Raw genomic sequence first — 17,505 nt, 5'->3', positions numbered from 1 at the left:
TAGAAGTGGGACCTTTTTTGTACACAACAAAGTTTGGCAACCATTGTTCATAAGGAATTGTAACGACGGAGTTCAATGTATGATTCTTGCACCAAGAGAAACTTGTTAGAAATGAACATTTTGAGGAGCATCACCAAGGAACTTGTTAGAAATGAACATTTTGAGGCTCCATCCCAAACTTAGTGAGTCAGAAACTCTGAAAGGGAAGTCAGTTGACTAGGAAATGGCCCTGGTAAAGAAGTGCCATCTTGGCACACCCAGCAAGACATGCAGGAGTTCGAGAGATCCAGGGAGGATTGTCTTTCTCAACACAGAGTTGATTCCACTGGGCAGAGCATCCCTTAAAATCAACTTCTTGGCCCTGTATGACTCTTATCACCATATTGCCATGAACTTTGGTCCTAATCTAGGCTTCAAAGGCAGATCAGATTGTCCTTGGGAAAGGCAGATGGAGAGATGTTACATCTCAGATTCATGAATCCTCCACAGCACCTGGAGCCCTGAGTTATTTTCTGAACTAAGACATTGACTCTAGATCAGTGGTTCTCAATTTTTGCTTCATATTAGAATCACCTAGGGCAGTGGTCGGCAAACTGCGGCTCGAGAGCCACATGTGGCTCTTTGGCCCCTTGAGTGTGGCTCTTCCTAAGCCTTAGGAGTACCCTAATTAATAACAATGTACCTACCTATATAGTTTAAGTTTAAAACATTTGGCTCTCAAAAGAAATTTCAATTGTTGTACTGTTGATATTTGGCTCTGTTGACTAATGAGTTTGCCGACCACTGACCTAGGGAACTATTTAAAAATTTCAATGCTCAGGCCATACCCCAAATTAATCAAATCACAGTATCTCAGAGTGAGAGGCAGATATCACTATTTTTGCCTTCTTGGGTGATTCCAATGTTCAAGAAAATTTGAGATGTTAATTTAACACTTTCTATAAAGTCAGGTAGGATTTGTACAGAGGTAGATAAAGTAGTAAGACATGTAGCACATGTCTTGAAAGCACATGGCCTGTTTGGGGTCAGCAGAAAGTTTGGTATGGCTACAGCCTATAAGTTTTTTTACTCTCTGCCAATGTCAACTCTTCCCTAAGTTTTCCTAGATCCTTCCACCAGAAATCTTTGCAGGCTCTGAATCTCTATAGCACTTTGACTCTAATCTAACATGTACCACACTCTACCTTATATCATAGCCCTGTACTTCATGTTTGTCTCCTATACAACATTGTTAGATTCAGGGATAAGGGCCCTGGCTTATTTGTCTCTTCTCTCCACTAGAACACCTACTTTGAGAGTAGGCATCCAAAGATATGAATTTAATCGACAAATATTAAATAATGTGTAAATGTCACAGGATGTAAAGGTAATCTGTGGTTAATCATCCCCTCACAGCAGGAATCCCTAGTCTAGTATACTTCAAAATGTCCCACAAGTTGACTGATAACACTGGACTCCAAAATCTTTATCTGAAAAGAGAGACAATCCCTAGAGAAAATGTCTAGGCAGATTAGTCAAATGCAAATTCTGGAAAATTGAATATCCAAAGCATTCAGTACACACTCAGCTCCAAACTGGAGTTTTTCCATCAGTGGGATGAGCCAAATGAGTGAGGTTTGATAGGTAAAAATTAATAAGAACATGATTTGGGGGAATCCTTTGGAGTAACAGAACCAAGGCTGATCGTGATCAGAGCGGTTAAACTCAACAAAATCAATGAAGGAATGAGCATGAAACTCTGGCAACCTCCGGGGCATAGTGACAATTCCTCACAAAAGCCTTCTTTAGGAAATTCATATCAACTGCATGATATATGAGGTTCTTTACCATTGCCCTTCCCTCTTACTCACTATCTGGTAGCCAAGAAGACTTTGGTGAAATTGCTATGGCACTAGGAGACCAGAGGAATGCCTTCAGGAGGCAGGCTGGAGTCAAGGGTCCAGGGGATCAGCTCTCAGGAATCCTTGTGAGTGTGGAGCCAAGGCACAGGAACGAGGGGAACGGCTTGCTGCAGGAGGGATTTATGAGAGAGGAGAAGCAGAGGAACAGGAAAGCCTTCAGCTAGTCCTTTGGAATCTGGCAGCCATTTCTGTCAGCTTTCCCATTCCTAGATTGATACTCATTGCTTAAGTCCTACGGGTACTGGATTTATTAAATTGCCTCTTTGTTCAACTCTTAGAAGAATTTATATCTGAAAACTATGACGTGTTGGGACATTTGTCTGCTGTCGGGATGGGGGAACTGAGGTTCAGCTGCACAAGGTCACATGGTGGGTAAACAGAGGCAGAATTGAAGGCAGCTGCTCCTTCCTCGAGTTCTCTGTGTCCTGTAATACCACCTTCTGCATAGAAAGGCAGACTCTTGATTGCCCCTCCTCCTGCTCCAACACACAGACCCACACACAGTGGGGTGAGAAGCAAGGGAGGGACCCTCCCTCAGGGAAGGAACTCTAAGCTTTGAATCCCAAGACCCAGGGGTGAAGTTTTCCTTTGCCCTTTCACAGGTCTATAAACGAGGGCCGATCGCTCTTGTCAAGCCCCCACAGCTGGGCCAGATGGCCCTCCAGTGCTTCCCACACAGCCTGCGAGGGAGCATCCGCGCTTCCTCTGAAGGTGAAGGCCTCTGTAAACTGTGAAGTCAGGTATAAACTCCAGAAAATGATTAGAACCTTCACCTCCCTCAGCCGGATTTCTTCCTCTCCATAAAAGGAGTGATCCTAGCCATTCTACAGTCTAGAAGGGGAACCACGTGTAGAGCTTCACCCGCCCAGGTTGCCCTCAAGCGGCACTGGCTCTGCTCTCTGGCTGGCACTTGGGTGTGCAACCCTTGGCATCCCTGTGGCTGCAGCCCTCCCGGAGCCGGCAGGGCGCGCGCTGAGCTCCGGCGGGAGGCTCGTGGAGGCTCGGGCAGCAGGAGGAGCGTGTGAGCTGTGGGCGTCCCTTTAAGAGCTGCCGGCCGACCGGCCTCCGCCTCTCAGTCCTCCGAGTGCCGGCGGTCACCGGTCACCTGGGGCTCACAGGGCAGTCAGATCGCGGCGGGGCCGGTGCTCTCGCCCTCGGCGGTGGGAGAAGGGGCACCGACGCCAGGTGCGGGAGCGGACTGGAGAGCGCGGCGGTCCCGCGTCTCTCCGAGGCGGAGGATGCGGGAGCGCATCTGGCCGCTGCTGCCGCCGCTGCTGCTGCTACCGCTGCTACCGCCGCCGCTGTGGGGCGGCCCCCCGGAGAGCCCGCGCCCGGAGCTGGAGCCCGAGCCAGGGCCTCTGCAGCCCTACGACCTGCTCTATGCCAGCGGCGTGGCCGCCTACTACAGCGGGGACTATGAGCTGGCCGTGCGCGACTTGGAAGCGGCGCTGCGCAGCCACCGGCGCCTGCGGCAGATCCGCGCGCGTTGTGCCCGCCACTGCGCCGCGCGCCGCCCGCTCGCGCCCCCCGGCGCCGGGCCGGGGGCAGAGCTGCCCTTCTTCCGCGCGGTGCTGGAGCGGGCGCACTGCTACAGCCGCTGCGAGACCCAGCGCCTCGGTGGCCCCGCGTCCCGCCACCAGGTCAGCGAGGATGTGCGCAGCGACTTCCAGCGCCGAGTGCCCTACAACTACCTGCAGCGAGCCTACATTAAGGTACCCAGCCGCACACCTGAGCTCCCTGTGGCTCCAGGTGCTCTCCTGAGTCTTCCCCACTGTTGTTTCCTTGCCAGATTGGGTGTCTTTTAAAGTTTCGTCTTTTTTTAAAAAAAATTATTGAATTTATTGGGGTGACGTTGGTTAATAAGGTTATATAGGTGCAGGTGTACAATTCTATAATGCATCGTCTGTGTGTGTGTGTGTGTGTTCACCATCCAAAGTCAGATCTCTTTTGGCCACCATTTATCCCCTTTTACCCTCTTCCACCACCCCCACCTCCTTTTCCTTCTGGTAATCACTATACTGTTGTCTGTGTCTATGAGGTTTTTTGTTGTTTTTGCTTAATCCCATCACCTTTTTCACCTAGCTTCCCAACCCCCCTCCCTTCCGACAGCTGTCAATTTGTTCTCTATCTGTGAGCCAGTTTCTGTTTTGTTTGTTAGCTATTTTGTTCATTACATTCCACATATAAGTGAAATCATATGGTACTTGTCTTTTTTCTGACTGGCTTATTTCACTTATCATAATACCCTTCATGTCTATTCATGTTGCAAAAGGTAAGATTTCCTTCTTTTTTATGGCTGAGCAGTATTCCATTGTGTAAATGTACCAGAGCCTTATATAGAGAACCCTAAAGATTCCACCAAAAAACGACTAGAACTGATAAATGAATTCAGAAGAGTGGCAGGAAACAAAATACATACCCAGAAATCAGTTGCATTTTTTATATATGCCAATAATCAACTATCAGAAAGGGAAACAAACAAAAGATTCCACTTACAATTGCATAAAAAATACCTTGGAATAAATTTAAACAACGATGTATGTACTCAGAAAATTATAAGACACTAGAGAAAGAAATTCAAGAAGATACAAATAAGTGGAAACATATACCATGCTCATGGATAGGAAGAATTAAAATTATTAAAATGTCCATACTGCCCAAAGCAGTCAATAGATTCAACACAATTCTTATGAAGATACCAAATGGAATATTTCACAGAATTAGAACAAATATTCCAAAATTTTATATGGAACCACAAAGGACCCCAAAAAGCCACAGCAATCTTGAGAAAGAAGAACAAAGTTGGAGAAATCACACTACCTGATATCAAACTGTACTGCAAGGCCATAGTCATCCTTCAATGTTCCTGTCATGTGTTTGCGGATTCAGGTACCTGGTGGCATGAGCTCTGTAACCAACCCTAAATGAAGCTGGGCAAGTCATTAGCTCTGCTGCATCAGCCTCTCTCTCTCCAAAAGGACTGTGCTGATACGACGATGTTTAAAGTCCCCACTAAGCACTAATCCTTGAGACGTTGTCAGAGCTGGGTCTAGCATAAGGTTTCTCTCACTTCATTTCTTGGTGTAGCTCCACACCCATTTCTCTGCTGGTTCCACTCCTTCGTCCCTCCTACACGCTAGTCTGTAACTTTTCTCTGAAGTTTCAAAGAAAGCATTCTGAAAACAGTAGAGATAAAAGTAGGTTTGCTCTGAAATAAATTTCTCTCTCTTATCCCCTGCTTCTACAAAAGTTAAGTTCAAAGGTTAAAGAGAAGGAATGCTGGGAGAGGTGAGATCTTTGTGAGGCAATCTCACTAAGGCTTCCAATTTCTGGAGGTAAGTGTTAGACTGGGTGATACATCACCACATGCCCAGTGCTCTCATTCTGTTTTCATTTTTGTGTATTCAACATGCCTGAACTTAGTGTCAGGAGGTATATGTGATATATACTAGTATTAACATTTCCTCCATATCCACAGTGTTGAAGATCTATCTGGATGCTTCAGCAGAGAGCACTTAGCTTGTGGTCCTCAACCTCACTCCCACTCTCACTCATGTTGCTCTTAACTTTCCGCCTTTCTATGTCAATATATCAATGTCTCTTCTACAGCTGTTGAAGTGGCAGTTCATGCCCGCCAGTGTACCAGGCTACATTTCTGGGGTGGTGAAATACACATCATGTGCAGATATCCGGGTGCATTTAACAGCTCTTCCCCCAAGGTCTCTCCCCTCAAGCTTTCAGGAGATTTGCAGATATGGGTGGAGTTTAGGAAATCACAACATGGGCAAACTTTTTTTAAAATCTATTTTATTGATTTTTTACAGAGAGGAAGGGAGAGGGATAGAGAGTTAGAAGCATCGATGAGAGAGAAACATCGATCAGTTGCTTCCTGCACACCCCCTACTGGGGATGTGCCTGCAACCAAGGTACATGCCCTTGACTGGAATCGAACCCTGGACCCCTCAGTCCGCAGGCCAACACTCTATCCACTGAGCCAAACGGGTCAGGACAAACTCTTAACTCCCAGTGTTGTGGCTAAGATGCTGGACTTTCCTATATGATCTTGGACAAGAAATAAGGAGAGAGCCTGAATCCTTTCCAGGATTTGTCTTCTATTTACTTGTGCCTCCTGATAGATTTGCAAAGGCCTGCAAATCTGATTTCTTTTGAATAAGTGAACAGTTTTGGTGGTCTTACAAAAATCAGTCAGTGGTAAGCAGAGAGGGGACCTTGAGTGCCTGACAGCTGAAGATATATAAGCTAGTTCCCAGGGCAGAGCGTGGGTGGTCCCCTGTAATATGCTCTTCCCAGGAGTCACAGATGTGAGCTTGGCAGACCTGCTGAGAGCTCTGTCACACATCTTGGGCAGATTTTCTTTTCTCAGGTCCTATAAAAATAAATAACCATGAGGTAACAAAATGTGTGTTTCTTCGGTCCTATTATTAAGCTTGCTCCACTGTAAACTTTAGCATTTATGTCATTCTCCTGCTCCTGTCCCATGGCTGAAGGTCAAAAAAGGTGACACCAATAGCTTTAACATGTGTCACATTGTTGCAGTGAATTGATTACAGGAGTTAGTCATTCATGGGCACCTCCATGGATGAACTACTAGGTGTGGTCTGATGAACCCATGATGTTTAAAAGTTCTTTTAAAAATATGTGAAGCAACGCAAAAAAAAAATTATCAGCAATGTTTCTGAGAGCAGAACAAATCTTGTGTCTTCTCCATATTCACCCCTTCTCCTATAGGCAAGTCTTCTTGGATCCATGTAATTGATCATCTCTTTGGAAATTTATTTTTGATGGTTGGAATTTGCAAGAATGTTTTGTGTGAACGTCGAATAAGATGCATCACGGTTCTCTCCCCTCCCTCCACAGTTTTAAGCCTTTGCTTGGCTTCCAAGGAATTTGGAATTTCACACACACATACACACACACACACACACACACACACAATCTTTTGAGAGCAAAACAAAAATCTCAAATAGGAATGGAATATCCTGACAGGCATGGATCCTAAAGTTCGTTCCCTGATGATACAATGAGGAGATCCCTGCATGTGCTTGGATATGGTCATGTTGTTGTTGGATTACTTTTGATCAGTGATCCAGTTTGCACTTGAAAAAAGATAATCTTGGGCCAGATTGATTTCAGTGAGGACACTGCAGCCAGGATTTGAGAATGGAAAATCTATAATAGAGTCAGAACTAGTGGGCTTCCTAGGGATAAGGAAGTACAGTTACTCTCTCTAGGGCTTTACAAACTGTGGAAGCTCTTGGGAGATGCTGCTTCTCCCACCCCCAAAGTGAGGCATAGATGGAAGCAGATCTTTTATGCTGGGATGTTGGAAGGGAAGAATTGAATTTTGTGAAATCTGAGACCCGTCCAGATCAATTTCACATTTCCCTGACAAGGAGAGGGAGATTCAGAGAGTGAAAGGGGCTTGCCCAGTGTTACCTGATTTGATTTGATGAAATGAGCATAGGACTAGAATTCAGGAGTCTGAGCTCTGACAATAACTGATGCCCATGCTTGTGCTGTGCCCACTGCCCCTTGGGGCCGCTTCAGGTCCCAGGGAATGCTGTAGTCTCCAGGGCTATCCTTCTGCCAGATTTGGACAGCTCCAGGGATGAGCTGATCCTTGTCCTGCAGGATACCAGACACGCAGTGCATTTATCTGAAGGCCTGCTCTGTAGAATCTTCCTTAAGACCTGGCATGTTCATCTAAACAGCTATTAGACAACAGTTCCACCTGGTTCTTAGCCAGGGAAAGACTATTCAAACTTTTGATTTTTATTATTTCTGATTGTATGATATAACTCATGATTCAGAGCCTAAACCCTAAAATAAAGCTTTATCACAGTATTCTGTGGGAAACCTTCAGTGGTTTCCCCTTACTACCGTTTATAGCCCACCTCGTTTAATACAGCGTCTATAGTCTGGCTCCCCCTTAACTCTACCAGCCCTGTCTCCCCCACTCTGCCACCCTTCAGCCAGAGGGAACAATAGATGCCTGGTCTTATGTGTCTCACACTTTTGCACATCTGGGCTTTGTTTATTCTTCTTTGGGAGGCATGTAGGCTCTGGAATGGGATAGTCCTGAGATTGAACTTCAGCTCCTCAATCTCTAGCTGTGTGACAGTGAGCAAATTTTATAATATTTCTGAGCTTCAGTTGTCCCGTCTGCAAAATGGGGAAACAATAGGATGTACCTGACTATTTGGATTGTGTTTCAGAGGAGGCTTATGTAAAGCACCCAGAACAAGGTCTCTTTCTCGCTGAACACTGGAGCCATGTTCTGCTTATTATTAATTCTAATAGTAGATGTTTCCTTCTCTACGTGTTGAAATGGTAACTCGACTACCACAAATGTACCTATTTGGTTGAGGTCCTGTTTCACTCTCTCTGCAACTCCCAACAATCCATCATTCCTCCCTCCTCTAAATGTCCAGCCACAGCGAAGAATTTGTTCCTCGCATATCATGTTTCACTTTCAACCATGTTTTGGGAAATTCATATATTTGCCTATCACTTCGTGAGTTCCTTGAGATTAAGAATTCTCTTAGTCATTGTTATATCTCCTAAAATTGGAGTTTTCAGATCCGCGTGATTAGTAGATAGATGATTATTCTTTTTTAAAAAATATATTTTATTGATTTTTTACAGAGAGGAAGGGAGAGATATAGAGAGTTAGAAACATCAATGAGAGAGAAACACCGATCAGCTGCCTCCTGCACATCTCCTACTGGGGTTGTGCCCGCAACCCAGGTATATGCCCTTGACCTGAATCGAACCTGGGACCTTTCAGTCCGCAGGCTGACGCTCTATCCACTGAGCCAAACCGGTTTCGGCTGATGATTATTCTTAATCATCTGGGAATTAAACGTGATTTAAAAAGAGAGATTTGGAGCCAATAGGTTGGCGTTGGGTCCTCAGAATCTGTCTCCCCCCAGATACCTAATCCAGGGACAAAAGCAGTTAATGCTCAGTATATAATTGCTTAATAAATAGTAGCTTGATTCCTCCTGCATGAAATATTGTTGAGAAGGATTGCAGTGTGGTGGCCCAGGTTGCCCAAACAAGTTACTTGGTTTCCTGGCTGGCTGGTTGGGGGAGAAAGTTACAGAAGGACTATAGATTATTTGACTTGACACTCTTCTGCTTGCAGGTTCTGGCTAGTGTTGCAAATCTCCTTTCTTTCCCTCTCCATCCCACCTCCCACCCCCACCACTCATTTAATTCTTATTACCTAAGACTGTACTTCAGCAAATCCTTGACACATTCTGCTTGCTTTATGTACATTTGTTGAATTTAAACAAATGCAGAGAGAGCCTTTCATTTATTTATGTATTTATTTCTCATCTGTGTGCTTTATAATCTGGAAACTTGCATGGTATCTCTTTTTCTCCTGCTATTTCAGCCATTTAAGAAAAAAAACAAGCAAACCTAGTGCTTTTTATTTTTTTACTTAAAACAAGCCTGCTTCTGCATACATTGTTTCTGAGTTGGTGCTTTGTGCTATTTGACCTTTGTGTTTTCCTCAGAATTAAAGGGGCACAGAAAGAAAATGTAATTAACTTAGGCAATGTTATCTCCCTCCTAGAGTCATCTCTCTAAACCCCCCTTTTATTGACCGTCATCTATCTTATGAGTGGTTGCTAGAAAAAGGAAAAAAAGTAAGCTCAAGGAATTTTCTCACTTTTATTCTGCTTTATGAACTTCTTTCTCTTTCTAGATGAATGCCTTAACAACAACAAAGTTGGAAACCCTAGGCCACACCTGCATGATATACATACTGTTGGTTTAGAATAAAAACCTTTCCCAAACCCCGTAGTTAAATTTCTTTTTACCTACATGTAGACTTTGTGCCTTTTATTCCCCCAATTATTTCAAATTGGAGGTTAATTTTATGTCTTAAAAATACCTGTTCTAAAATCTTCCTACTGGTGATTTCCTCAGTGAATGAGGCTTTTTTTTCTTCTTCTTCTTCTTCTCACAATTGAGCTTTATTTGGAGCTTAAATCATCAAAATTCCCGAGTCACCATCCTCTGTCCCGCTCCTTAGGAAGGAAGCCTAGGTGATTTTTTTTTTTTTTTTTCTGTCTAGCCAGTTCTTAGGTCCTGTGTGCTAAGGAGTTAGAGTCCCAGTTGTCCCCTCATGGGGGTTGTCCATTTGAAGGCCCAGTCAGCTCTTCATTGCAATTACAAATAGTGCCACAGAGGTCTGAAATTCAATTAAATGACGGTAGCAACTGCTTATTAGTTTTCTCCTATCTCAGCCTGGTGAATCAGGGATTCCTTTACAGGTTTTAATAACAGAAAGTAATAGCTTGTCTCTCTTTACAGATCCCATCTTTGAGAATCAGGTATATTCTGTCACTAATATAATTTGTTCACTGATAAACTCCAAAAGGATAGCCAGTGGAATTCTTTTGGGGATGTTTGATAAAATGTCAGTTTTATGGGTGGGACTTGAGAAATTCTGAAAGGTGGGTGGGTTCACTTAAAATGAAAACTCCTCCGATTTGGTATAATAATGGTTCTTTTGTATTGCTAAGGCATTCAGTAAACTGTGGATTTCTTAGAATCACAGATCTTGGGACTGGAAGGGACTCCAAGAGACCATCTTGTTCAACATTCTCTCTCTCTGCAGGTAAAAGAATTACTTTTGGGCAGTGAAAGAGGGGTGAGAGAGAGGGATAAGTACCATATTTGCTCAAGAAATGTGGTCTAGCAAGGGTTTGGAGTAGTTATTTTTGTAACTATAAAAAAATGCTACAGCTTGAAAGACTCTCAGAGATCATGAAGAATGCTGTCTCTGTCACTTAATAACTAATAACACTGGCTTCAGAGGTTCCATGACAAATCAAGGCGGGTCAGCAAGGAGAGCTGCGTCCGGAATGCAGATATTCTAACGTAAGGTCCAGTGCTCTTTCCGTACTCTATGTCATGGTCATGGCTGCCTCTATGTAAATGGCCCCGGCAGACTCTGTAAAGGGGCAGTGTGGTGAACCAGTGGTGCAGCTGGGACTGCAGTGAACCTTTTGCTTCGGAGACCGGGCAGACACAAGACAGATCTTCCTGCACTGCCCCGCCCACCCTACATTTTCATTCACATGATGCATCGACCACTCAGCCAAGAGTCACCGTTGTCTGGTGGAAAATTTTGCATTTCTCACTGGGAAAAATAATTTCTCCTGTCTTTTTTTTCCATTCAGCTCTTATTCTATAATTCATTTTCTTTCCTTTCATTTATCCCTCTTTTCCTGTTCTCTGACTTTCTAGCTATGTAATTTTCATGAGACCTGGCCCTCCTTTGCCAAATGGCCCAGACACATATTAAAAAAAAAAAAAAATGCTTCGGATTCAAACTTCTGAGTGGCATGAGTTAGTGCTTATGTATGATTTACAGTTTTTAGAACTTCTGAGGGCAACAGACTATTGTTGGAAGAAGCCAATTTCACTTGACTACACTCCTTTCTGCTTAGTTTTCTATGTTTCTTTCTGATTTCCTCCCTTTCCTTCCTCATCCCTTATCCTTTTGGTGACCTACATGGCGCGAGAGAGAGTTGAGGGGAACAAATAGAGGGAAGAGACTTGCAGGTAGTGGTAGAGGCAATGTCAGGTTTCTGAATATAATACAATGAAGGGCATAGAGCTTCTTATTTAATTTGATACACAGACATAGGCATCTACTTCTCTGAAACTTTTCGTGTCCCTTTTCCTCATATGCCTTGTGTAAAACTTAGGCATTTGTTGGAGAAGTTGTTACCCTTCCCTCACAGCTCCCCATATTTCTGCAACTGCTCTCTGCCACATTCATGGAACATTAGTGTTCCAACCACCCCATTTTACAGATGGAATAATAAAGCCCCCAAATGAATCAAGTTGTCCATATTTATCCAGCCATTTAATGCAAGAACCAAGATTAGAATTCAAGAACCCTGAGTCCCACCTCTGTAACACTGCTGATGACCACTATTGAAAGACCCACACTGAACACATAAACGCAACAAAATTAAAACACAGAGCCTGTCCCTGACATTATTTGCTAATTGGAATAGATCTAGAAAACAAAAGCTACCATCTCCTTATGTGAGGTTATTCCTTGCAGTACTCTTCTGCCCACTTCTGGAAAAAACTCAGAAATGGGAACCTGGTCAGTACTGTTCCCTAATAAACCTAATGAAAATGAATGAGGAAAAGAATCTCCTTTGGAAGGGAAATGAAGGAATAAGAATCAGAGAGAGGGAGGTCCAAGATGGCAGGTTTTCCAAAAGTTCAGGGCTATCGTAATGATCCTGCTGGAATTCATTATCTGCAGATAATGGATTCAACTTTTGTGCAAGTAATGGGACCCTGCTGAAGATTGCAGTGTAATTATACTGGAACCCTGGTTGGCAATGTAAGAAGGCAAAAGATATAATCAAATAAATAAATCCAAAACAAAACAGAGAAGCTGTTAACAAACCCTGAATCATAAGAAAGTTAATTGAGCCAATTTTGATTTATTCTTGCGTGAATGTTAGATTTTTTTTAGCTTGCACTCTGCCAATATCAATAGGCTTGCATGAAGAAATCAACACATAATTAGGACTACAGAAACAGTGAAATTACCTTAAAACCAAATTTGGCTGTTTTTGAAAATGATCTCAAATTATAGTATCAAAGAGTAATCCAGAACACCATGCTAATAATTTCCCCCACTGAAGCAAGAGCTATTTCTTAATAACATTTTTCAGATTGAATCCAGTATCAACAATCAGCATTTGATTCTCACACAACCACCAGGGACAGAGACTTTCATAGTCAGTCAATTATTTCTATAGGATGACTACGGGCTGTTACACAGTGGTGTCTACAGATCTCAGGTCAGTAGGCATTTAAGCTGGAGTTTCTCAAGCTTGGCTTACTGACATTTGGGATGAATAACTCTTTGTTGTGGTGGACTGTTCTGAGAATTTTAGGATGGTTTGCATCTCTGGCCATTACCTACAGGACAGCAGTATCAGCATACTCCACCCTACTCCAAGCTGTGGCAACAAAAAAAGATGTCTTCATATACATTGCAAATGTCTCTGGGGGGTGAAAATCAATTTACATAGAGAGCCACTGATTGAGACATTTAGCCACACTGAAGCTAACTGGACATTAAGGTTAGACAAGTACATAATCATTTTTTTTTTGCTGGATGGCAAGGTGCCCACTGGTGAATCATGATATTTATGAGAAAGTTTGGCTACAACTTGAGATTTTTCATGAGGGGAAATCCATTGGAAATAGAGCCGCTTTCCCCAAGATGCAAATCACTGGGCTCATAGCCCATAGCTGGTGCTCCCCTGTGGCTGCACTCATCCAGCTTTTGGGAAAGACCAGAGGCTCTGGCTTCCCTCTACTTACTGTCTGAACAGGACAGGACAGATTGCTTCAGCAACACAAGCTAGCACCTTCAGTCGTGAACTTCAAACTCCAGAGTTAATGTATTTCTCATTCTACTTGGGAAGTACCCAGAACCAACATTTAAAAGTAATCTATGGCAACTCTTAGTTTTCTTGGGGTTAGCAATGTATCACTTATATCCAGGGAAAGCAGCTTGACTGAAACCCGAAATGCCAACCTGTAGAAGTCTGGACAGTGGAGGAAGTAAGAGAGGCCAGAGGAAAGGAGAATGACATAGAGATGGAGAGAGAGAGAGTCAGAGGAAGTCTCGGTCTGTTGAGGCTTCTAAGACAGAATACTCATAGACTGGGTAGCTTTTAAACACCAAACATTTATTTCTCATATTTCTAGTGGCAGGAAGGCCAACTGCTGAGAGCCCTGCTTCCAAGATAGCCATCTTTTCCCTTTAACCACACATGATGGGAGGGGCCAGAAGCTTTCTGGGTCCTCTTTTATAAGGGCACTAATTGAATTCATGAGGGCTCTGCCTCCATGACCTAATGTCCTCCTGAAGGCCCTGTCTCCTAATAACATCAGCTTGGAGGCTAGGTTTCAACATACGAATTTTTGCAGGGATGCAAACATGCAGACTGTAACAGATTATGTGGTGGCAGTTCAGGGATGTTTTGTTTCAAAGCAATGGAGTTAGGTATGGGAAGGACATAAGATTTAAGGTATATGAGAAACTCCATTTAGAAAAAAAACTGGTAATTTTTAACTTTTAGATAGGAAAAAAAGGACTAAAAAAGAAAAAAAAAACATTGAAGTAGACATAATGGAGAATTTGGAGAATTAATTTAATCTGGAGTATAGGATGTTTTCAGGATGGATCTAATTGATCATATTTTTAAAAATAATATATACTATTCTGAGGCTTGAAAAATTGATATATGGTACTATATGAAATGACATCTTCAAGGAATTTTACTTTAATTATAGTTATAAAACATACCATTTCAAAACAAAGCTAAGTCCGAGTGAATTGTTGTTTTAGTGACTTTTTATACTTGCTAAGGGAAATGCCATCATATGCCATTTCAGGTTTTATTGAAACCCTAGGTGTGGTTTGACCTGCCCTTTTACTGTGTGCCAAGTTCCCTACCGTCTTTCTGACTCAATCTCTGTCTCTGGGAAAAGATAGATAATAATAAAATAATAATACTAAAACCACCTAACTCACAGGGTTGATGTAAAGATAAAAGGGGAAAATATTTTTCAGTCATGTGTGAGGAATGAGCAAACAGATAAGATGAGAAATGAGGAAGAGGAGGCGTTAAAATCCTCAGAGAAGACTACTAGTAAGTCATGTATACAACATTCATCACTTCATGCAGCTACAATGTGTTAAACAATTTTCTGACTTTATTAGAATAACTTTTGGGGTTTTTTGTTTTTTTTAAATATATTTTATTGATTATTTTACAGAGAAGAAGGGAGAAGGAAGGGAGAGGGATAGAGAGTTAGAAACATCAATGAGAGAGAAACATCGATCAGCTGTCTCCTGCACACTCCCCACTGGGGATGTGCCTGCAACCAAGGTACATGCCCTTGACCGGAATAGAACCTGGGACCCTTCAGTCTGCAGGCTGACGCTCTATCCACTGAGCCAAACAGGTTTGGGCAACTTTTGGGTTTTAACATCAAAACCCAGTTCTATATTCATAAAAGTCCTGCCTTTTATTAGTCGTATAAAGAGCTCACCCACATGGACCTGAGTTTTTTTATCTGGAAAATAAGAATGATAGTCAGACCTATTTCACAGGGTTCTGGTAAGAATTTAAAAAAGGATTGTGGGTTCATGTAGGTCAGCACTGACACAGAAGAACTTGTTTGTTGCCTCATGGTTTCTAGGCAGAGGGCAAACTTGTGAGGGAAGATGAAAGGCAAAAGAATAGGCCAATACATCATGATAAACTTAGAAGATATTAACACATACAGTAGGTACAGAAAACTTGGGAACACACAAAACAAGAATTTGACCTGGTCAGTTTGAGTCACGGACTTCACCTTCAGTTCTCTAGACCTTGGAGCACATGCTGACCAGCCTCCTTTCACCTTCAGGCTAAAGCAGAAATCCTCCTCTTAATGAGAAGTGGGGACTGCTTTTTTTGTTGTGTTGAGAAAAGTCCTTCTGTTCTCTTCTCCACTACATTTCTCAACACTCTGAATTCACAATTTCCATGAGATTGTGGCCTCTTCTTTGTCTTTTTTTAAAAATGGGACTCTGTTCAAACACATTCCAAACCTTCTCTGTTTCATATTAATAGATAAAATCTCTCCCCACAGACTAACACGTCTTGGGAATTTTAAATCCCTGTAAGCTTTTTCCCCCACCCCGATCTTGAGTACCCATCAGAGATGGTCTAGGTTTGGAAATCAACAAACATCTCATCATCACAAACACCAAAACTGAGTCTGCTTCCTGTATAACAGGCAAATGGGAGAGAAGCTAAAAAATAAAAATAAAAATAAATTGTAGAGGGTTATGAGTCTGGGAATCAAGCAATTTAGACTCTGTCTCCAGTCTGTCACTAACTTTTCTCTTCAGGCCTGGAGGTCTCCATTTGCATTGGACAAAGGGCAACATTGGGCCATATGGCTTATGAGAGTTCTTTTTATCTCTGCCAGCCGGAGATTCTAAAATACTTTAGTGGGCTGGTACAGAGAGCCAACAATCTACCTATGGAAAAGAAAAAAGGATGAGATAATGGAATACAAAATAGAATGAAGATAAAAAGAGTTTAAAAGGAGATAATAAAACAAGTGCTTCCAGTGTGCCTGATGCTAGTTTTCATCTTTGAACAGTCAATCACTTTAAAACTTTCGAGATGGTCACACTGGTATCTAATTTGGTGGTTCTTTGAGAGGTACAAGATAAACTAGGGCATGTTCAGGAAGGACAAACAGATAGATAGAAGACTCATAACTATGATGAGAAACAGTTGAAATAGGGATGAATAGACTAAACAAAAAAAAAGAGGTTTTTAAAAAATGCATCATCGGAGACATTCTTTTTTTTCCATTTTGGAATTCCATCAGAAGTAGGTATTTATTTATTTATTTATTTATTTTTATTACATTTTTTAATTGTTATTGTTGAAAGTATTACAAATATCTCCCCCTTTTCCACCCTTCCCCTCCCAAATTCGGTTCCCACCCTGCCCCAGGCCTTCAGCACCCTATTGTCTATGTTCGTGGGCAATGCATATCTTATATAATAAAACCCTAATATGCAAATCAACCAAACAGCAGAACGACTGGTCGCCATGGTGCGCACTGACCACCACGGGGCAGATGCTCAACACAGGAGCTGCCCCGGCAACCAGTGGCGGAGGCAATTGGGGGTGGGGGTGGCTGGCCAATGGGTGGCATCAGGCCACCAGCCAAGGTGGGTGCCAGTGGAGGCTCCCTGATCATCCCACCTGCCGGTCCTCCCACAAATGGCCCTGATTGCCAGCCAGGCCTAGGGGCCCTACCCTATATATTGGGAACAGTCTCTTAGATTTAAAAATTAAAACCTGGCAAAGTTACTCTAACACTGAAAAAACAGGATGATGCAGTGATGACATGCATGGATTCTGGCTTGCACATTTTGTGGTCAGCTCTGATTCTGACACTTACAACTGTGTGACAAAACCAGTTACTTAACTTCTCTCTGCTTCAGTTTTTCCACCCATAAGATGGGGGAAAATGGTATTACTACCTCAGAAGGATCATGTTATGTACTACTTTTTATAATCAGGGCAAAAAAATGTAGCTGCCCATACAAAAAAATGTAGCTGCCTTTCACCTGTATGAAAAGGATGGTCACTGGTACATGCAGCGTCCTGGATTGCAAAAGGGATGTCCAATTTCTGGTTTAGGCCCGACATTCCCTGAGGGGTCCTGGATTGCGAGAGGACGTAGGCCGGGCTGAGGGACCCTCCCCCCATGCACAAATTTTGTGCACCGGGCCTCTAGTATGCATATAAGTTCTTTGGTTAATCTCTTCCCCTCCCCCCAGCCCTTCCCTCTGAGATTCCTCAGTCTGTTGCATGTTTCCATGCCTCTGGTTCTATTTTATTCATCAGTATATCGTGTTCATTAGATTCCAGATATAAGTGAGATCATATGATATTTGTCTTTCTCTGACTAGCTTATTTTGCTTAGTATAATCATCTCCAGG

The 17,505-nt window shown here is 42.8% G+C and overlaps 1 protein-coding gene across 3 annotated transcripts in view; it reads left to right on the top strand.

The window, feature by feature from the left end:
- The first annotated feature begins 2,810 nt into the window (after positions 1-2,810).
- P3H2 (prolyl 3-hydroxylase 2) overlaps positions 2,811-17,505 on the top strand; it is a 168,158-nt gene continuing 153,463 nt past the window's right edge. The window contains exon 1 of one of the 3 annotated variants that reach the window (XM_059687377.1): positions 2,811-3,613. In XM_059687377.1, coding sequence (XP_059543360.1) covers positions 3,140-3,613 — 474 coding nt within the window. In that variant the 5' untranslated portion in view covers positions 2,811-3,139. The remainder of the gene's footprint in view (positions 3,614-17,505) is intronic. The other 2 variants (XM_059687375.1, XM_059687376.1) reach the window with 2 other exon arrangements.

This window comes from Myotis daubentonii, chromosome 3 (genome assembly GCF_963259705.1).
Source record: "Myotis daubentonii chromosome 3, mMyoDau2.1, whole genome shotgun sequence".
Lineage (NCBI taxonomy): Eukaryota > Metazoa > Chordata > Mammalia > Chiroptera > Vespertilionidae > Myotis > Myotis daubentonii.
The sequence above is the reverse complement of the archived record's forward strand: the minus strand, read 5'-3'. Positions and strand labels throughout refer to the sequence as shown.